Raw genomic sequence first — 22532 nt, 5'->3', positions numbered from 1 at the left:
CGCCGGGCGGGCCTCCGCGCCCTCCCCAGCCGGGCCCTCCCCTTTCCGCTGGAGGCGTCACGGACAGAGGCTTGGTGGCGCGTGGTTTCGGCTGACTGTGCGCGCCCGCGTCTGGGCTCCTTTGCAGAGGACTCGGTAGCTGCAGCTCCTGGAGCACAGCGGGCAGAGCTGCGGGCTGCGCGCGCCCCTGCTGCCACCGGGCGTCCCGCGGTGGCTCCCGCGCCCCGCGGCGACTTCCGCGCCCGCGCTTCCCTTTGTTCAAGTCCCCGAGCGGCGGCGGGGTCGGAGCCCGCGCCCTGGGCGACTGAGGCGGCCGCAGTCCGCGCCCCGGCGCCCGGGCGATGCCGGACCAGATCTCTGTGTCGGAATTCGTGGCCGAGACCCTTGAGGACTACAAGGCGCCCACGGCCTCTAGCTTCACCACGCGCACGGCCCAGTGCGGGAACACCGTGGTGGCCATCGAGGAGGTGAGCGGTAGCGTAGCCCGCGCCGGGCGGGAGGCTAGGGTCGCGGGGATCGCGCTGCGTCCTGGGCACCCGGTAGGCTTCCGCGCCTGGTGACCGATACCCAGTGCCCTCCGCCTGCGCCCACACCCGGGAAAAGTTTCTGGTCCCCCAAAGCCGGACGCAGCCGGGCCAGCAGTGCCCGACACAGAAGCCCTTTGTTCCCTGCTCTAGGGAGATGCTGCTTGACTACCTTGGGCCTTTTTTTGGGAACGCTCCTGTCTGTTCCCATTTCCAGCGCAGGGTTTCAGGTCCTTTGCTCCCATCCTCGGAAAGGTCAACTTTGGCTGCATACTGCGTGGCGGCTGCGAGACGGGGACCCCTGCGAGCTCTGCGGCCCCGGAGTGATGGGTCTCCCTGCGTGGACCTCTCCAACTTGTTCCGGAAGTAGCCCGGCGGGAGCAGCTGTGGCTTCTGAGCCAACATGTAGAGCAGATCCAGGGACCCCAAGCTGCTTAGGCACGGGTGCCCATCCCATCTTGGGAGGCCTGGCAGTGCCCACTACTTGCCACAGAGCAGCGCTGTAGAGGGATGTGGAGAATGGTCTCTTTGAGGTCCAAAAGTTTTTTGGTGGCCGCTTCTGGGCTGTGTGGTGCCTGTTGACAGTATGATCAGCTCCTGTGCCCTTAACCTGGAAAGGGCCTGCATAGTCATTGTATTGAGTGGCTAAGCCGCGAGCTCTCCAGATCCTGGGGAAGAGGGACTGCGAGAAGGAAGCAATTTGGTTTGAAAATTGAAGCAGGATTAGAAGAGGCTGTGTGAGTCCAGAGACCACGGCTGTCCACAGCTTGGGAAAGCCTCACTTACATCATTTTCTTTACCTCCCCAACAGAATTTAGAGTTTCGTGTTTTCGGTTCTGTAGGCTTTCTTCGTCCAGCTAGACTCACAAAAGGTAGCTGGAGAACGAGACACACATGTGTAGCAGTAGTGAACCGATTACTACATTTCCTTTGCTCAGAATTTTAAGATCAAGGTACATATTTTAAAATACTCTTGCCAGAGGTTGGTGTTCGGAGAGCTTTTAAATTAAGCTATGTCATTACATCCTTTCCTGTTGGTTGAACAAAGCATTCGCTATTAGGCTTTGGCTGGGCGGGGAGTTGGGTGGGGGACTAGACTATTATTCTTTCGTGTAAAATATTTGTCTTTGTAGACCTACACAGTCAGGACTAGACTCAATGAAAAATACTAGGTTCAGCGTCCTGCTCTTGGAAGTGAGCTAGGGTATCCGTTCTTCTCCTTCATCCCCCCCCCCTTCTTTTCTCTCACCTCTCTTCCAAAAGATCTGCTTGTAAATCTTTTGTAGCAAAGTCAGTGAGAGCAGATTGCTTTAGTCCACTTTTCTCATCCTGACCTTTAGTTGCCACTGATACCTTTAATGAGGCAGGTGGGGGATGAGGGGGATGAGAGCCCCTCCCCCACGAGGGCTCTTGAAAAGCACTAGGAAGATAGTCACAGTGTTTTGAAAAAACATCATTAATGCTTATGAAAATAATTACATCCAAAAAGGTAGGATTCCCTCTGTGGAAAGGACACTTGTGTGTGATGTCCTTAAAAGACAGCTCATGTTTATAAAGTTAGGACGCTTCTCTCATTGTATTGAATCAGTTAGGTATCAGTAATACTGGCAGATGTTGGAAAGCCTGGCAAATAGGAGTTGCAATTAAAGTTGGCATGGCCTCTCTCTGATTAATTTTGGTTTATTTTGGATGAACCCAAAGCTGCTTTTCCATGCAGTGCAGGAGATTACCCAAGAGCTCAGTTACTGAGTAGTTTAAAGAGAGACTGGATTTGGTCTTTCTATCAAATTGCAGGCTGGCTTCACTCAGCCTCCAAAGCAGAAAGTGGATTTGAGTTGGAAACAGGGAAAACCTGAACTCTTTGCAGGCTTATCTCATTTTAAGTGAGGCCAGCATCCACTCTAAGATAATAGTGTGTATGAACTGATTTGAAGGGTGAAAGGACTCAGTGTGGATTACTTAAAATAATGCTTTCTTTCTCCTCCTATATTATTTAATGTTTACTTCCAAAACAAAAAGTTGTTCTCTGTCTACTGTAATAACACACCATGTTTACAATACTTAGACTTTAAGCAAATGTCTTTTTATGGTCGGATGAGACATTAGGGTAGGTTTTGTGACATACAAAAAGCTACGCTTTTCATAGAAATACAACTAAAAAAATAAGTCCCTGGCCTTCTACTTAAATGAGTTATGGAATTAGTAAACTTATCTGATTAAGTTTGGCAAACCTGATTGCTCCCAATGGAGAATATGTCTAGCTGTTGTCATTTTCTGATTGAAATAGGCTTTCTTTCTTTTTTATTTTAAAGATTTATTTATTTTTATTATATGTAAGTATACTGTAGTTGTCCTCAGACACTCCAAAAGAGGGAGTCAGATCTCATTACGGATGGTTGTGAGCCACCATGTGGTTGCTGGGATTTGAACTTCAAACCTTCAGAAGAGCAGTTGGGTGCTCTTACCCACTGAGCCATCTCATCAGCCCCTGAAATAGGCTTTCTTGACTTACACACCTTTAGCTAGAATATCAGTAATTCAGTCAGTGCCTGACCTGTATTACAGGTATCAAACTGTTGTGTTTAATCTCTATCCCTGATGTGCAGATGAGGAATTTGAGGCTAGGAGATCAGTTCAGGTTATAGACACAGCAAGTGGAGTTTAAACTTGGCTGGATGCTGCTTTCTCAAACTGCATGGCTTTTTCTAATGCTTAGTGATGGTGCTTTCTCAAAACTAACCATATCTAGATCAGCCACCTCCAAGTCAGGCTCCCTCACTTTCCAGTTGTATGAATTGGGATGAGACCCTCCCCACCCACACACTCTTTTACAGTTTTCAGTCCAGTTCACAGTCTAGATAATCATGTCTATTTCTGAAGGTTCTGGTACAGTACCCAGTAGACTTAGTAAATGGTAGCTGCTTTACCAGATTTCACTGTAGTTACTGTATAGACCCTGGAATGAGAATGGAGCAGGGGAGAAGAAAATGGATGAATGGATGAAGGTGTGCATATAAATGGAAATTGTTGTCCCTACCCCTAGGTGTGCCTGTGTGTGCCTGTGAGAGTGTGTGTGTGTGTGTGTGTGTGTGTGTGTGTGTGTGTATGTTGGCTCCTGTGCTGACCTAGCACAGAGGCTGACCTTGCAATGCTTTGCTGAGTAAGTTCCCCACAGCCTGTCTCTCCTTCCCATGAATCCTGGGGATCCCCATGCAGGTTCACAAGCTTGTGTAGCAAGCACCTGACCCCCTAAGCTCTCTTCCCAGCCCCCATGCATTCTCTCTAAGGAGCTTATTGTCTTGGTAACAAGTGAGAGTGTAGCTGGTTTGAAACTTTTTACTTTGTGTTGACTTTCTCTGGGTGACTTACTTTGCACAGTCTGCAAAGTGCAGAGCGCAACTGGTGTCAGCTTTGTGCTTTGGAAATAAGGGAGAAAATAAGTAGTTGTGGCATAAATCTGAAAACTGAGCTGCGCCACCCCCACCCTCTTCCCAGCTTTGATTTTCTTCCCAGCTTTGATTTTTGTTTCTTAGTTTATTTGAGCCTCTGGTTACTACAAAATACTCTGGAAATAGAGAAACATTGTGTGCATTCTTGGGACACTCCTGTTGTTTGTTAGGGCTTCTTCATAACTCCATTCATTCCTACTCTGCTTATTTGGTGTTGATGTAGTTTTAAAAATAAATTTGATATTGACTCTTAAGTATTAAAATTTAATCTCCTTCCTTCCAGGGCTATGACTCTCTTATTCTATTGTCCTTGGTTACCTTGGAAATCGCTTTGCTGTTCTAACTGCAAAAGGAGAATGAACATTTGGACTGTACAGACTCTCAGGGGATGCTGTTCATGGGCCCAGGCTCCGCCCAGTAGTTCCACTGGTACTTGAAGCCTGGGTCTCCTATCATCCCCAAGGTAATAGTGGCACTGTCCAGCATGCCTTAGTGGTAGAGACCAGGTCTACTGTGAAGATTGACTGGCTGGAGGACTTGTATTGAAAACAGTCTTTTTTCTTTTTGTTTTTGTTTTTTGTTTGTTTGTTTGTTTTTGGTTTTGGGGTTTTTTTGGGGGGTGGGTTTCGAGACAGGTTTTCTCTGTATAGCCCTGGGTGTCCTGGAACTCACTTAGTAGACCAGTCTGGCCCCGAACCCAGGAATCCAGCTGCCTCTGCCTCCTGAGTGCTGGGATTAAAGGCATGCACCACCACACCTGGCTATAACTAGCATTTTTATGAGCTTTAATTCTATGTTAAGAAAATGTGCTTTTGCCAGTTAGTTGCCTAATACCAAATGGTCAGCACCGAAGCCAGACATATAAATAATATTATACAGATTGTGCAGGCTGTGTTTACATGTTTAGGGAATATACATATATGTATAAAATAACAAAGGAAAAGAGAGGTTATGAATTTTAAAGAGGAAGCAGGGATATGCGGGTTGGTTTTGAGAATAGAAACGATGAGATTATATTACAATTTCAAAAAATAAAGAAAAGTAATTGTAAAGTAAGAAAGCATTAAATGGGCTTATTTAAGTTTATTTCTTTTTGAGAGAGGTCATATAGGCACCATGGAGTCATGTGACTCTGGGTTTCAGCAGGTGACAAAACAGGAGTTCTGACCACTCTGGTTGGTTCTTCAATGTCCTTTCACTGTACTGGGGTGCGTTTCCTTAGTGCAAGCTGGTGTCCATTGAGTCTCTGCAGGCCAGCTTCCATTGTTGTCGACTTAGAGGAGCCAAGACTGACAACTCCAGAGATATCAAGTGCTAACCCCTGGGGAGGCATTAGAGGCCCTTTTTTAGAGGCTTTTCTTTTCTTGTTTTACTTTTTAATCAGGGCTTCAGGGTTGCCTTGAACTCTATGTACCAAATATAACTTTGGATTTCAGATCCTCCTGCCTCTGCCTCCACCTTCGAAGGCTGCAATTACAGCATGTGTTATCATGTTTGTTTTATGTGGTGCCAGGGATCAAACCCTGGGCCTCTTGAATGCCAGGCAAACATTCTACCAACTGAGCTGCCTCCATAGCCTCTAGAGGCATTTACTGAGGAGAGGCCTTCACTGCCACGGAGTGAGTTGTCTAATAATACACCTGGTCCCTTAGGGCTGTGGGTTCCAGAAAACCATCTGGGTTGTGTACATAAAGGCCACATAGTGAATGGACTGAGGCTGGGTCTTCCAGGCCAGGAGATCTGTGTGTGGTGGCTGCTGCTTCTTAGAGGGGCACAAGCTAAACCATGCCAATTAAGGTAACTGTTAGGGACAGACCTTCCACCTAGGGCTGTCCTAATCATCAGGATCCATTCTTCTCAGATCAAAGAAAAAGTCTCCAAAACTAATGCCCACAGGAACATGGCAGAAGAGGGGGTACAAAGAGCATCAGAGGACACATTTGGTAAAACACTTGCTTTCTGGATATAATGTGACCATTGCACCCTGGGCAGTGCCATTCCATTTATATGCACAAGATCCAGCCTAACAGATATTGAGTAATATTCCATCAGGCAGCACTAAGTGGCCTTAGTAACGATGGTGATGGTGATGAAGGAGAAGGAGGAGGAGGAGGAAGAAGAGAAGAAGAAGAAGAGGAGGAGGAGGAGGGGATGGAGAGGGAGGAGAAATGGGGGAACTAGGAGGAAAAAGAAGACACAATGGAGACATGAAGGTGGAAGTGTCTGAGAGGATGTAGGTAGAGGTAGGAATGAGAGATAGAAACAATCAAGATATACTGTGTGCACATATGAAATTGTCAAAGAATAAATTACTAACAAATAAATAATAAACCTTCCAGTTCAGCTCACCCCCGCTTCCTGACCATTGCCTTGCCTCTAACAACCCTAACACTAAGAACCCTAATCCTAACCGTAACCCTCTAATAGGCTAACCCTAAGTCTAACCCTGCTTACTGTGAGGGAAATGTGTTCATTATACCTTTTGAAGTGAGAAACCATTTCTTAATCTTGATCTTTTGAGATCATCAGATCCACCTTTAATCTAGGCAATAGATTCTTTTGGCATCCTACATACATAAAAGACAATGAACAGGGTTGTTCTTTCATTTTTTATACTTGCCCTATTTTTGTATTTTAGAAAAGGTGATTTGCTAGTTTGATTTTTAAAATTGGCATTGGAAAGTACTTATTTCTTCAGAATTCTGGTACATAGTGAATATCAGCTGTAATAACCTGCAACATGAGATAACCCGCCCTTGATTTTTCTAAGTTCCCTTGGCCAAGAACCTTTCTATATTAGACATTAGAGAGACATTCTATTACATTTCCTTTCTATATCCACAGAGAAATTCATTCTGACTTGAGATATGTTTATCTAGAGAACCTGTCCTAATACAATTGTGGCTTTTCTCTACTTTGCCACTGATGGCGATGTGCTGGCTACCAAGAAGGCTCAACAGTGTTTCCCTTACATTTCTGGCTTTCCTCCCAGGGTTGGTTGGTACCTATCATCTGGGAAAGGGAGCTGCAGTCTCCCTGAGCCCAGAACTGAGCCACAAACAAAACTCTTGTTTCCTAAAATCCCTCTTTAATGTTCATTGCCTGGGTACCTTCCCACTCAGATTGATAACCCCACTGCACCTTGGGTAATGGGCTATGCATGCTCTTCCCCTGGATTTCAGGAAGAAGAAGGCAAGTGATGTGAGGCAAGCTCAGGCAAGGTCTGAAGTCAGGTCCTGGTAATGCAGGATCATTGCTCACAGAGAACAGGAGCAGGCAGCTGACTAGCCTGAGCTGGAATGTGTTGGGAACTAAAAGGGGGCCCTGGGCAAGAAAGGAAAGGGTGGGAAGGCCCACTCCCTGCCAGAGTTCCACCTATGCTCTGGACAGAGATGTGGGAGAGCTGCCATACACTCTCTGCTCAGCCCCGGGTGGGCATCTAAGCCTTTGGCCCCCCTTTTTGGGTCTGAACAAGGGGCAGTCCAACCTGGGAGCCCCGGGACTACTTTCCTAAAGCCCTGGGGTTATGAGAGAGAGGGATGAGGGATGAGAGGTTCCCACACCTGTGAGAGTGAGCACAGTGGATCTTGACTGGAGCACATGAAGGCCTTCCATCTGGAGAGTAGAAACGGCTCATTATGAGAAAGCCTATCCCATCCTCCAAGCGCAGTGGGCCTTGATGAATGGAGACATTCTCTGGTTTTAGAGCTTTATTATAGAAAGGCAGGAAGAAAGAGAGAAGGTAGAAGAGAGAGAGAGAGTCCCCCCTAGAAGACTAGAAGTGGGAAGGCTAGATAGAAAGAGAGTAAGAGGGAGAGAGGAGAGGAGAGGAGAAGACAAAGAGAAAGGAAAGAGGAGAGAGGAGTGCAAGAAGTGAGAGGTAAGAGATAGAAGGAGTGAGAGCAAGAGAGATAGGAGGGGCTAAACAGCCCTTTTTATGGGTTTTACTGTTGCTAGGTAACTGGGGAGAGTTTAGCCTGAAGGTCAGAAGCTTGGGATATTGCCTACCTGACTTTTAGCCAGGCTTCTCCTGTGGTGGCTGGGGTGGGGGTGGGGGACGGTAACTTAGGCAGGAGCCTGAGTTCCAGAATTATGAGGGAATTGATGCCTTCCTTGTCAAGTAAGTGAATTATCACCCTCCCGGATTCAGACCTCTGGTCAACTGGAGACCAACCTGTCTGTGCATAGCCCAATGTCCCACATGAATGTTGAGTTCTCCCTCAGGGGCTGGGAGGGGTGAGAGTCCTCTTGGGGACTGGCTCAAATGCTAATGTAGTGCAAACCACACCTGAGATCTGGAAAAGGTGTGGCCCTGGACATGAAGCACACTTTAACCATGAGGAAGGGTGAGGCCCACTGGCCAATCAAGATCTCCACAAGCAGACCTGCCAGTCAGACAAGGAGGCGGGATCTTCCGGGTGCCTTTCCCCAAGTTCACTGTGGCTGTGCAGGTTTGAATGGTTCTCTGTAAGCTGCTCTGAGCTCTGCTGTTGGGTGCTGTGAGAGGACCTCAGGGAAGCTCTGAATTCCAGGCATGGTGAGCACAGGGTTACTGCCCACAGAGGATAGGGGCAGGGTGGTGCTGAGCAGTGGAAGCTGGGGTGGTGAGTCCTCTCTGGGGCTAGATGGGAAGTATAAGTCATATGTGAGCACCTGTGAGGTCTCTCGTGTTGCTCCTCACTTGCTCCATCGGGGGTGTCCTCTAATAACTTCCCTATCATTGCCCAAATCGTTTGGACCTTAGTTTGGCTGCCTTGTGAAAACAAGGGTGGTTTTTTTGAGTCTGTAGCACACATGTCCAAACCCCTTTGTCTTTTAGTATACATTAAGAAAACAGGTAAAATCTAATAGGTCTGATTTCATACAGTATACTCGTTTTTGTTTTGTTTAGGTTTTGTTAATTTTTTTTTCTGTTGCAGTTTTTTCATATTTTTTGTATCACATGTTTAGTGAGTTGATTATTATTTGGCAAAGGGACTTTAATAATTTCAGAATTTTTTTGTGGTTTTATTGAAAAATGATAGACCTCTGAGCTGATATTCTTCTATTCCAGTCGTTTGTAATTTTCTCCTTCACATATTTTGCAGAAGTCCCGGTTGTTTATTGCCATGAAACTTTTACAATCCACATTTTTTGACTGAGATATCAATGTTTTCTCCTCCTCTTCAATCCCTGAGATTCTGTCTTCCTTTCCTGTTCTGTGGGTGAACCTTGCCTCTGTAGTTGTCAGGTAATCTCATGTCCTGCTCTTAGGGACTTAGCAACTGCTTATGTCATTTCCTGCCTCCATCCCCTGTGTCTGTTGTCAGGGGTGCTTTATATACATGGACCACCAGCTATAGCAGCTCTCTATTTTTGTTCCCTGTCCCTGTTCTCTGCACATGCACACTCTCTGTCATCTCTCCCCTCATGGCTCTCTTTCTTCTCCCTGTCTGTGTGCCTGTCTGCAGGTCCTCTTGTGTACTTCTATCCCTTCCCCAGGTTCTCACTCCTCTCCCTTCCCCCAAACAACCTCTTTTGCACTTTATCTGTTGCATGCTTTAATTTCTCAGACCTGCTGTGATGGGATAGCTTGGATTTCTTGGTTGCAATTGTTCCTGGCTGTTACTCTCTATGTTGCTATGCTGGTGTGTAGCCATCTCTGTTTGGGTGGTTATTGACCTAGGTACTGGCCTCTGGGTTTGTCTTTTTGGGTGGGAGTTTTGTTCCTGGGTTACTGTTTGATGCATGGATTTGAAGAGAGTGTTCACTGACAGTTTCCTATTTTACTGACCTGTTTGGTGGGTATGGTCAACAGGGGATGCTTTGTGATATTAAAAGCTGGGAGAAGAGACAGGCAGGAACAGAAGATCTTAGTAATCCACAAGGAGACATAGTCAGGAGAGAGGTCAAGCAGCCCATGGTGTTTAATACAATGTTGGAACAACTGGGAAAATTGAATCTGGGGTAAGAAATCAATCATGCAGTTGATCTATGGAAGCTTACCTTGTGTCCTTTCAGGCATGGAATGTGGTTGAACAGGGAGTATCTGCCCAAGTGGGGGCTGAGACACAGGGATGAGGCAGGAATGGATGGGCAGGTGGGGATTGTCTGTGGTATCTATAGGAGGCTTGCACAGGAGTAGAGGAAATTTCCACTGCTACTCTTTTCCAGTGTTAAGGGCAGCTGATATTAGGGTCTGCAGTAACAGATAGTGAGGTAGGTCTTTGGACAAAGTCTAGTCTACAGACAGGCATGGTTGTGGTTAACCAGGAGTTTCTGTCGATAATCAGGGGCTCAGGAATAGAGATGAGTTTGTAAATCCCAAACAGTTTGCTTTTTGAGAATGTACATTTGTACATTCCATCCAAAATCCCATGACAAAATCCCCTTATCAACAGCCAGTTACGGTACATCAGCAGGGTGAAGCTACATAGAGATAACTAAGACCTCCTATAGAAAACAAAAACAGAAACAGCTTACCCATCATGGTTGTCAGATTTTTTTGCACCCCCTTGCTTGGTTCCTGCACATTATGCCAGACATACAATTTTTAAAATATTACAGTGCTGATTTGTATGCAAACTCCCCAATCTTGTTGTAACTACAATAAATACTCAAAACCTCTAGACTTGATCTCTCAGTTTGTACCTAATGGGAGTTTGACTGCTGAGAGTCCTTGTTACTGAGCTCATAAAAAAGACCTCTGTGTGTTTGCATTGCAATCGGCTCTGTGCTGGTCATTGCAGTTTCTGTGAGTTAGGCATAAAACCTTGCTGCTTTGACTGGAACCCCAAGACCCTCAGGACTCCCATCGGAAGGGTTGAAAGACTGCTGTTAGGATGTGTCATTGCTGTTCTTTGTATCAGTGACCTGTCTGTCAGAAATGTGTCTGTGTACCTTGGTTTTTTTTATTTTTCTTGAGTACTTGTGGAGTGAGATGAACATAGTGAATGTGGAACTCCAGTGAAGTGGAAATGCTGGAGAGTCGTAGCTACAAAGGGCTAGGAAGATGTTCCAGACCCTGGAACAGGGGTTGTGTGCCCCTGGCCTTAATTTCTGGGAAGTTACAGTAGTCTTGGAACCCTGCTCCATGGCTCACAGCTGCCATTCTGTCTTCATTTTCTCCTCTGTACAAGTGGTGGAATCTGCTGCTTAGCCTTCACCGCCCCCTCGTGACCCTCTATTATGTGTGTGCCACTTTAGTATTCTCTGAGAGAGGAAGTGAGACTGTTTCCATCCCAATTGATATAGTTACTCACCTTCCACCTTGGGTTAAATCCCTCTTATCAAGAGGACCTGTACCCATTAAATTGCCCCTGACAGAGAGCTCTTTATGACCGCATTTAGGGCAAAATCAGACTCTGCAAAACAGGGTGGAAAGGACAAAGACCTTATTTTGCCCCCTACTAAACAACCCTGTTCTCAGTCTATATATGACTCTGTAGTTTTGAACTTGGAGCTGTCAGTGTATGGGAGGTTGTTTTTCATCCCTTCCAGCAAAGTTAACATATCTTCCTTAGACCAGCAGTCTTATTTCCAGGTCTGTGGGCAATCTACTCCTCTATTCACCTTCCAGCTGTTTGGCCACCTCTTTGGTCTCCCTGGCCTGGGAATCCAGGGTTAAGGACACCTCACCACAGGGCAGTGCAGCCTCCCTTTTCCCTGTTCCATTTTATCCTTCCATGCTCTGAGCCAGGAACCCTTCTCATTTTATCCTGGCTCAGACACTACTCCAACTCCCTGATGTGGCGGCAGGGGTCCTGTAATTGATATGGTTAGATCTTTGGTTTTGGAGTTTTACAACTTTCTCATTTATTATTGTCTCTGTGTCATAGTTGTTTTAACTCAACATTTCAGACTACAGTCATCTGAAGGAGCCTCAGTTGCAGGTGTACCCTCATCAGAATGGCTGGTTTCTATGTCTCTGAGAGATAGTGTTGATAGTTGATATAGGAAGGCTCTTCCATGAAGGGTGGCAATATTGGGAAGCAAGTGGACGTGGGTTGTTTTAAATTAATGGAAGGAGTATTCAACATGTGTCCTCATTCCAGGATGGAACCTTAAACAAAACATGCAAATTGGTCCAAGTGAGGCAGGGTTCATTAATTTGGAAGCCAAACTTCACAGGATCATCCATATCATGCCGCTTCTGGAAACTGAAAGATGAAAGAAGCATGGTCATATATTCTTTCTCTGTGGCTTGAGTTTAGCACCACTCCAGCCATCTTTTGACAGAGTCGGGATCCCAGGGAAGACTCTGTGAGAGTTCCTTGAATTTAAGTGGTGAGGTTGATGCTTGAGTTGCATTTTGTGACCACAGGTTGTAGAGAAAACTAACACATTGAGAAATCTGCCATGGAGAGATGCTTACAGGGAGATGAAGTACCCAAACTGAGAGATGTATGAGAAGTTACAGGAAGAGCACCATCTATGCCTTTAGCAATTGAAGTCCAATGTGTTTGAGACAAACCTATAGGATTTGGTGTTTGCCCTGCTGTTTTTCTTGCCTTTGTCCAATCTTCTCTCCCTGTGTGCACATTCCTATTGATTGGAATGGGAAGGGGTATTCAATGCCATTTTATGTTGGAAAGATATAACTTGCTTTTTGATTTTGCAATTTTGCTTTCTGATGTGGCTGTCAAGATATTGTCTTGAGTGTCAGCAGAGACTTTAGACATTTGAACAGTGCAGGAGCCTTTCTAGATTCATCATGAGGAAGATGAAAGTGTATATACACTCAAAAATTTCCTTTTTCTTTCTTTCCTTTCTTTTTTTTTTTTTTGTTTATCCTATAATTTAGATATTCATTATCACCCTGATCACTGTCCCAACTCTAGGTCCCTACCCTCACAGACTTCCTCCTCCCAATCTCCTCTGTTTCTCCTTTGAGCGGGGTTGGGGCCCCCTTTGCACCCCGTGGGCACATAGGTTATAGTCTATTTTTCAGGATGGCATATGCTCATGACATCAATACTGCCTGAGGCTGGATTCAGAATCCAGGCATTGGATTCTGGGTGTTGATGTTTCTCCAAACTCTTGTGTTTGTTTTGAAATTTTTAAATACATAGGAGTGTTTTGCCTGTGTGCGTGAATATGAATATCATGTGTGCCTCATTGTTAGTGTTGTTGGAAGGTGGACTCAGAACTCCTGTTCATAAAGGCATGGGTCACGTCAATACTAGTAATTGACCACCGTTATCTGGAAGACCAGCAAGAGCTTTCTTCGGCTGAGTTATCACTCTCTCCTGCCTTATGTTGCTTTTTATGTTCAACACTTATATTACTAATATTTTCATCTGTCCATTGGTCCATTAAATGTGCCTTGATTGCCAGTAAAGTTTTACTGAAGTTGCAGTTTAAACCGGTACACTTCCTGTTTCTGCTAGATGAGTACAGAAGTGCAGGGAATGTATACTTTTTGTAGGAACTGTAGTACACAACTGAGTTCTTTCTATCAATTTTGTCTCTGTGGTTGATTTTTGCAGTGGAGTAAGGGTCTTAATATGTAACTTTTGCTGTCCTGGAATGTGTTACATAGAACAAACTGGGATCCACCTCAATGACGTATGCCTACCCATGTCTCTGGGATTAAAGACATGAACACATACACCCTGCTTGTCCATGATTTTTCTTGTTAGTGATTTTTCTTACAATTTCTGGGATGTGTCCTCAGTACTGTTGATCTGTTTCACCCTACATCTCCCTCTCAATTGGAATTCCTCTCGAAAGACTTTACCCTATTTATTTAAAATGTTCATAAGCAACACAGGTGAACCTTCAACTCAATTTCCTTTAAAATGTTATGGTACTTAGATTATAACTTCTGTGTCAGGAAGTCAGTGGAGGAAGCACCAGAATTACATGAATATATGGTCAAGGAAGCGTACATTTACTTTACAATGATGTCAGTACCATGCTTTGTGATGTACGCATGTATGGGACATTTTAGGATGCAGTGACTTATGATGATGTGCATGTGAACTTCACTGGGGAAGAGTGGAATTTGCTGGATCCTTCCCAGAAGAGTCTCTACAAAGATGTGATGCTGGAGACCTACTGGAACCTCACTGTTATAGGTATGACTGTGAATTTTCTTTTGCTTTTCAAAATAGTGGGAAGACATGTCTCTTGGTGAGTGATGGTGCTCTGTTATTACAATTGAGAACAAGGAAGACTGAGCTGAATAAATAGTGTCCAGTGATGTGAAAATTCACAGTACCTTGAATTTTGCCTTATTTCCAATACTATATCATTCATTTTTCTGGTACTGTCTTTTAGGCTACACTTGGGAAAACCATCATATTGAAAGACATTGTCAAAGTTCAAGAAGAAATGAAAGGTAATTTTCATGTGCAAGCTGATGCAATTATGCCTCTGAAGAAATTTTACTATGTTATGGAAGCTCTAAAGAAAAGCAGGAGTGTAAAATGTCAATACTTCAAGTGTAACTATAATTACAATATTCTTTTTTTTTTTAAGATTTATTTATTTATTATATGTAAGTACACTGTAGCTGTCCTCAGATACTCCAGAAGAGGGCACCAGATTTTGTTACTGATGGTTGTGAGCCACCAGTGGTTGCCGGGATTTGAACTCAGGACCTTCGGAAGAGCAGTCTGTGCTCTTAACCATTGACCCATCTCGCCAGCCCTAATTATAATATTCTTAAAAAAATGTTCTGCCTCGATGTAGTTATCTGATTTATCTATCAAAGCATTCCTCAAGACAAGGTAACATTGCCTTAAGGGATACCTTTATTCAATTTGTAGCTCTATTAGAGCTATACTGATCTGACAATGTGTATAGACTTACAAGACTTAGATATTGCACATCGAATAGTGATAAATATATATCCAAACCTTCTGATAAGCAAATAATCCATGGGAAAGTTCTTATAATGAAATTGATCATTTGTTTAAGGTACAGTTTATGAGAGTCAAGAGTGTTGTCATAGGAGAAACTTTAATTCACATATTACATGTCTATGAGGAACAAAAAGTGAAACAGTGTGGATGCAATGTGGAAACCTTTCATCTGTTATTCTTCTTTTTATATGTATATCATGTGTCACAATGGATGAAAGCCATGTGAGCATAGGGATATTGAAAGAAGCAATGTACTGCTTTCTATCCCAGAACAGTGAGAGAATATGTCAGATTCTGCCTTTGGTAAACATTCTGAATATGAGAAAGTTGCAATCAATTGGTTTTCTAAATTTACTGGGAACTTCCCCAAGCTCACCTTGTAGAAAATCTTTATGGGTACTAGGAATTTGGAAATTCTTTTGTTTGTCCTGGTTCACAGTCAAATGTGGTATAATTACGCTACAGGAAAAATTATGAAAGCAATTAGTGTTATAAAGCTCTGAGTTGTTCCATTTTCCTCATATAGATGAAATACATCATATAAATACCCCATATAAAAAGGATGTTATAAATGTCAGCCATGTAATAACCATCACAGATATCTTGAAAGATGCAAAACAACCCGTAATGAGGGATAACACCATGAACATATGAAATGATAAAACCAGATGATCTGGTCCATCTTTATTAGTAGACCAATTTGTAAACTTTATTCATCTTGATGAAATGATTGAACAGGGAAATTAATGTAGTAAACATATCACATTTGCCAATTTTCATTGCAGGTATGTAAGTAATCATAGTGGAGAGAAACTCTATGAATGTAATGAACGTTCTAAACCCTTCTCATGTCCCAGTCATCTCCAATGTCATAAAACAAGACAAAATGGAGAGAAAACACATGAACATAATCAATGTGGTAAAGACTTTCCATCACCCAGTCATCTTCAATATCATGAAAGAACCCATACTGGAGAGAAACCTCATGAATGTCATCAATGTGGTAAAGCCTTTAAAAAATGCAGTCATCTCCAACATCATAAAAGAACACATACTGGAGAGAAACCCTATGAATGTAATCAGTGTGGTAAAGCCTTTGCACAACTCAGTAGTCTCCAATCTCATAAAAGAACCCATACTGGAGAGAAACCTTATGAATGTAATGAATGTGGTAAAGCCTTTGTAAGACCCAGTCATCTTCAATATCATAAAAGAACACATACTGGAGAGAAACTCCATGAATGTAATCAATGTGGTAAAGCCTTTGCACAACTCAGTAGTTTAAAATGTCATTACAGAACACATACTGGAGAGAAACCCTATGAATGTAATCAATGTGGTAAAGCCTTTGCACAACTTAGTCATCTCCAACATCATAAAAGAACACATACTGGAGAGAAACCCTATGAATGTAATCAATGTGGTAAAGCCTTTGCACAACTCAGTAGTCTCCAATGTCATAAAAGAACACATACTGGAGAGAAACTCCATGGATGTAATCAATGTGGTAAAGCCTTTGCACAAGTCAATAGTTTAAAATGTCATAACAGAACACATACTGGAGAGAAACCCTATGAATGTAATGAATGTGGTAAAGCCTTTGCACAACTCAGTAGTCTCCAATGTCATAAAAGAACACATACTGGAGAGAAACTCCATGAATGTAATCAATGTGGTAAAGCCTTTGCACAACTCAGTAGTTTAAAATCTCATAACACAACACATACTGGAGAGAAACCCTATGAATGTAATCAATGTGGTAAAGCCTTTGCACAACTCACTCATCTCCAACGTCATAAAAGAACACATACTGGAGAGAAACCCTATGAATGTAATCAATGTGGTAAAGCTTTTGCACAACTCAGTAGTCTCCAATGTCATAAAAGAACACATACTGGAGAGAAACCCTATGAATGTAATCAATGTGGTAAAGCCTTTGCAGGACTCAGTAATCTCCAACGTCATAAAAGAAAACATACTGGAGAGAAACCCTATGAATGTAATCAATGTGGTAAAACCTTTGTACTTCATAGTAATCTCCAATGTCATAAAAGAATACATACAGGAGAGAAACCCTATAAATGTAATCAATGTGGTAAAACCTTTGCACGTCACAGTGATCTCCAATGTCATAACAGAACACATACTGGAGAGAAACCCTATGAATGTAATCAATGTGGTAAAGCCTTTGCACAACTCAGTAGTTTAAAATGTCATAACAGAACACATACTGGAGAGAAACCCTATGAATGCAATCAATGTGGTAAAACCTTTGTAGTTCACAGTAATCTCCAATCTCATAAAAGAATACATACAGGAGAAAAACCCTATACATGTAATCAATGTGGTAAAACCTTTGCACGTCACAGTGATCTCCAATGTCATAAAAGAACACATACTGGAGAGAAACCCTATGAATGTAATCAATGTGGTAAAGCCTTTGCACATTTCAGTAATCTCCAATGTCATAAAAGAACACATACTGGAGAGAAACCCTATGAATGTAATCAATGTGGTAAAGCCTTTGCACAATTCACTCATCTCCAACATCATAAAAGAACCCATACTGGAGAAAAACCTTATGAATGTAATCAATGTGGTAAAGCCTTTGCAAGACCCAGTCATCTTCAATATCATGAAAGAACCCATACTGGAGAGAAATCTTATGAATGTCATCAATGTGGTAAAGCCTTTGCACAACTCAGTAGTTTAAATCTTCATAAAAGAACACATACTGGAGAGAAACCCCATGAATGTAATCAATGTGGTAAAGCCTTTGCACAACTCAGTCATCTCCAACGTCATAAAAGAACACATACTGGAGAGAAACCCTATGAATGTAATCAATGTGGTAAAGCCTTTGCACAACTCAGTAGTCTCCAATGTCATGAAAGAAAACATACTGGAGAGAAACCCTCTGAATGTAATCAATGTGGTAAAGCCTTTGCAGGTCAGAGTCATCTCCAATATCATAAAAGAACACATACTGGAGAGAAACCCTATGAATGTAATCAATGTGGTAAGTAAAGCCTTTGCAGGTCACAGTTGTCTCCAGTGTCATAAAAGAACACATACTGGAGAGAAACCCTATGAATGTAATCAACGTGGTAAAGCCTTTGCAAGACCCAGTCGTCTCCAATGTCATAAGAGAACACATACTGGAGAGAAACCCTATGAATGTAATTGGTAAAGCATTTGCATGTCACAGTCATCTCCAATGTCATAAAAGAACACATGCTTTACTGATATAGCTGTCTCTTGTGAGGCTATTCCAGTGCCTGGCAAATACATAAGTGGATGCTCACAGTCATCTATTGGATGGAACACAGGGCCCTCAATGGAGGAGCCTGAGAAAGTACCCAAGGAGCTGAAGGGGTCTACTACCCTGTAGGCGGAACAACAATATAAACTAACTAGTACCCCCAGAGCTCATGTCTCTAACTGCATATGTAGCAGAAGATGGCCTAGTCTGCCATCATTGGGAAGAGAGGCCCCTTGTCCTTGCAAACTTTATAAGCCCCAGTACAGGGGAACTCCAGGGCCCAGAAGTGGGAGTGGATGGGTATGGAAGCAGTGCGGGGGGAGTGTCTTGGAGGACTGTCAGAATAGCTTTTTAAATGTAAATGAAGAAAATATCTAATAAAAAATTTAAATGTAAAAAAAAAACATACTGGAAAGAAAGTCTATGAATGTAATCAATGTGGTAAAGCCTTTGCAGGTCACAGTTGTCTCCAATATCATATAAGAACCCATAATGGAGAGAAACCTTAGAAATGTAATCAATGTGATAAAGCCTTTTCTCAAAGTTATTGTCTCTATAATCATAAAAGAACCCATATTCGATAGAAACCTCATGAATGTAGTCTGTGTGCTAAAGCCTGTGCATATCCCACTCGTCTTCAAAACGTAAAAGATTCCACACTGGAAAGAAGCCTCATAAAAGCAATCAATGTGGTAAAGACTTTTTACAACTCTATAATCTCCATGATTTTTAAAGAACACATAGAAGACAGAAACCTTAGGAAGGTAATCGGTGGTGTAAAGCATTTGATGTCACGGTCATCTAAGATGACATAAAAGATCACATACAAGTGAGAACCCATGTCAATGTTATAAATGTAGTAAAGCCTTTGCATGTCATAGTTCTTTAGGCATACACAAGACAAACCACACTGCAGAGAAACCCCAATTTAAATGTTTGCTTTTCTTAGAGTTGGTTTGATCATGAGATCTGTTCCTAGCCATTGAAAGGCTGAGGGAGAAACCCTCTGAGTATATTTAATATGGGAAAGCCTTTGCACAATTTTGTAGTCATCTTCATCATGGAAGAATTTGAACTGGGTAGAAACATTGTGAATTTATTTAGTATGGTGAAGCTTTTTCATTGAGCTTCTTTTTATGTATATTCTTCTTTTTATGAGACTATTTATACTGGAGACAGATGCTATGAATGTCAGCAGTGTGGTAAAGCCTTTATATTGTTGGGTCCACTGAGGTTCAACACAACTCACACTCCAGAACAATGCAAAGGATAAGAATTATTGGGCTGGGTAGTGGTGGTGCACTCCTTTAATCCTAGCACTCGGGAGGCAGATGCAGGCAGATTGCTGAGTCCCAACTAGTCTAGAGTGTGTTTCAGGACAGCCAGGGCTACACAGAGAAACCCTGACTGGGAAAAAAAAATTATTGGAAACATACTGAGAAGTTTATCTTCAAAACACCACCGCCCACACCCAACCTGAGACAGAAAGTTGTATAGCTTTCAAACACAAAAGCCTCAAAGTCCTAGGCCAATTTACAGCTACATTTTCTCCCAAATCAAAACTTGTTTTTATTGAATGAGTCAATAAATGGTGATTGCTTACTCCTTGTATTTTGTTGTTGTTGTTGCAGCTGCGGGTGGTGTTGGTGTTGGGCTGTGTGTGTGCTTTCCCTTCTTTTGTAGACAGTAAGAGATTATTTACTACCCGTGTTTTCATGTGTATCCTTTACTTCCTCGGGTTAGATTCTACCTCTATCTCTTTGTGTAGGTCTGTATGTTTGCTTAAATTTGAGTTCATCGTGGACTATCTTAATTTTTTCTATTTACAGTGTAGTCATTTTTTTACATATCAAATCCAGGCATCTGTTGTTTCTGCGGCACATGTGTGCAAACCCTTCTGGCATCTACAGACTCCAAGGAGAAGACATCTGTGATCTTAATAGATCTTCCTTTATGTTTTTCCTGGCTTTTTACCTTTGCAGCTCTTAGTATTCTTTCCTTGAACTGTATGTTTTGATTATTACACAGGGAAGAGACTTTATTTTTTGGTCCCTTCTGTTTGGTGTTTTGATGATTCTTGTGCTTTCTTTAGGTTAGGAAGTTTTTCTTCTATGATTTGGTTGTTAATACTTTCTGAGACTTTGAGCGAGGATTCTCCTTCCTCTCTTCCTAAGTATTCTTATGTTTAGTCCTTTTACAATGTCCTGGATTTCCATGATATTTTATATCAGGAAGATTTAGACTTAACATTTTCATTGTCTGATTTACCCAATCCTTCTATTGCTTATTCAATGATTGAGATGTTTTTTCCATGTCTGTGTTCTGTGGGTGAACCTTGCCTCTGTAGTTCCTTTTTGCAGTCCTAAATTTTTATTTCCACTATTTCCTAAGTTTTAGTTTTCTTTTTTGCTTCTATTTCCACTTTTATGTATTGAATAGTTTTGTTTACTTCACCCACTGGTTTGTTGTTTCTTGGCATTATTTCTAGGAATTTTGGCTTCCTCTATTTTCAGTTTGTGTTTTCCTGGCCTTCTTTGTGGAATTTATTGATTTCCTCTAATTTTTTTATGTTTTCCTGGATTTCTCTAAGTGATTTGGTCATTTTCTCTTTAAGGAACTCTGTCATCTCCATACATTTGGGGTTATAGTGTTTTTCTTTTTTTTTTTTTTTAAGATTTATTTATTTATTATATGTAAGTACACTGTAGCTGTCTTCAGACACTCCAGAAGAGGGCGCCAGATCTCGTTACGGATGGTTGTGAGCCACCATGTGGTTGCTGGGATTTGAACTCTGGACCTTCAGAAGAGCAGTCGGGTGCTCTTACCCACTGAGCCATCTCACCAGCCCAAGTGTTTTTCTTGTAATTTAGATTTGTTGGAATATTTAAGACCTTCTTTGACAATATAAATGAGCTCAGAGTCATTAACCAGAGAGTGATAAATGTTGGTCCTTATTACATTATCGAGTACCAACGTCATGGAATGGAATGGCTCTATCTGAGCTAAGTATTCAGCTTAGATTTAACCCGATGTGTGATTTATCCCAAGGTTGTTCTTTCTCCTTACACTGGACGGGTAGCCAAGTGTGGCACTTTTTGATAGAGTTACTTTTTGTGAGACACCTGTTTTTATCACTAACCTTGGAGTCACCATTTAAAAAAAAAAAAAAAAAAAAAGACCTGATGGTGACAGGGTGACTGACTTTGTAATTTTCCAGCATGTATTTATTCATGTCTTGTGAATGAAGACAGACCACATTGATAGATATGTAAATTGGGGACTTTAGCTTGGTCCAAGCAATATTGAATTTCTTACTTTGGAGATATGTCCAATGCACTTTCAGGTTTTGGTCAGCTCAGATGATTGTGACACAAGCCATTGGCTGTAGTTGTGTGTCATGTTACACATCACAGCAACTGATATTGCACACAGGAGCCAGGTCAAAGAGTAATGTATTAATGCCATTTTTTTCTGCCAGATAACATATATATATATATATATATATATATATATATATATATATATATTTCATTTTTCCTTTTTTAATTAATTTTTTTCATTTATTTAAGTACATCCTGTTTGTGTCCCATTGTGGACAGAGAGACAAGGCAGTCCTCTGCTACATATGTGCCTGGGGCAATAGGCCAGTCTCTGGATGCTCCTTGGTTTTTGGCTGGGAGGTCTGAAGTGTCCGGGTTAGCTCACAGTTTTGCTCTTCTTATTGGGTTGCCATATTCTTCACCCCCTTAAGTCAGTACAGTGGCCTGTCCTTATGTAACATTTCAACCTACAACAATATATCGGTATATCGATCTACATATTTCTTTATCTATCTATTCATCTATATATCTTCAATCTATACATCCTTACATCTATATATCACCTATTAATCTATATATCTAAATATCTATATATCTATATGTATATATCTATACACCTATACATCTATATAGCTATCAATAAATATATATCATCTATATATTATCTATAAATCTGTATATCTATAAATCTATATATAAAAACCTATATAAATCTATCTATCTATCCATCCATCTATCTATCTATAAGTCTGTCCATATGTTTAGCTTGATGTAGCTTTGTCTAAAAGGTCTGATATTTTCTAGGTTTCAGACGTTCAGCCTGAGAGGAAACAGTATGAGTAACATTTGATCTGATACCAGATCCACGACTCTGGACCCATATTTTAGATAATTTTGGGGATTGTGATTACATCATTCCTACCTCCTGTGATCAATCAGTAAACACATCTAATGCCTGCAGCTGGCAAGAAGAAAGGTTGATGGCATTTCAGTTCCCAGCCTTGGTGTCTTTGGAAGAGACCATGAAGGAGAGGGAAGAAGAAGCAGGAAAAAGGTCCCATGGGTGGATGGATTGGTAGAGCATGGCCAGGAGGGCGAGCCTGAGAGTATGAGCAGCCTAGGCAGAATAT

General features: G+C 42.1%; 2 protein-coding genes across 2 annotated transcripts; both read left to right on the top strand.

Moving 5' to 3' along the window:
- Window positions 1-341: 341 nt before the first annotated feature.
- LOC110287891 (zinc finger protein 431-like) lies at window positions 342-22252 on the top strand. Its single transcript, XM_085830418.1, has 4 exons — window positions 342-467; window positions 13905-14031; window positions 14234-14294; window positions 22207-22252. The coding sequence occupies exons 1-4, from the start codon at window positions 342-344 to the stop codon at window positions 22250-22252; spliced, it is 360 nt and encodes a 119-aa protein (XP_085686544.1).
- LOC147001136 (uncharacterized) lies at window positions 15028-18010 on the top strand. Its single transcript, XM_085830381.1, has 3 exons — window positions 15028-15071; window positions 15951-17770; window positions 17859-18010. The coding sequence occupies exons 1-3, from the start codon at window positions 15028-15030 to the stop codon at window positions 18008-18010; spliced, it is 2016 nt and encodes a 671-aa protein (XP_085686507.1).
- Window positions 22253-22532: the final 280 nt, after the last annotated feature.

Source organism: Mus caroli, unplaced genomic scaffold, assembly GCF_978045245.1.
Source record: "Mus caroli unplaced genomic scaffold, Mus_caroli_1 scaffold_14, whole genome shotgun sequence".
Taxonomy (NCBI): Eukaryota; Metazoa; Chordata; class Mammalia; order Rodentia; family Muridae; genus Mus; species Mus caroli.
Note: the sequence above shows the minus strand (reverse complement) of the source record. Positions and strands in the feature narration are given on the sequence as shown.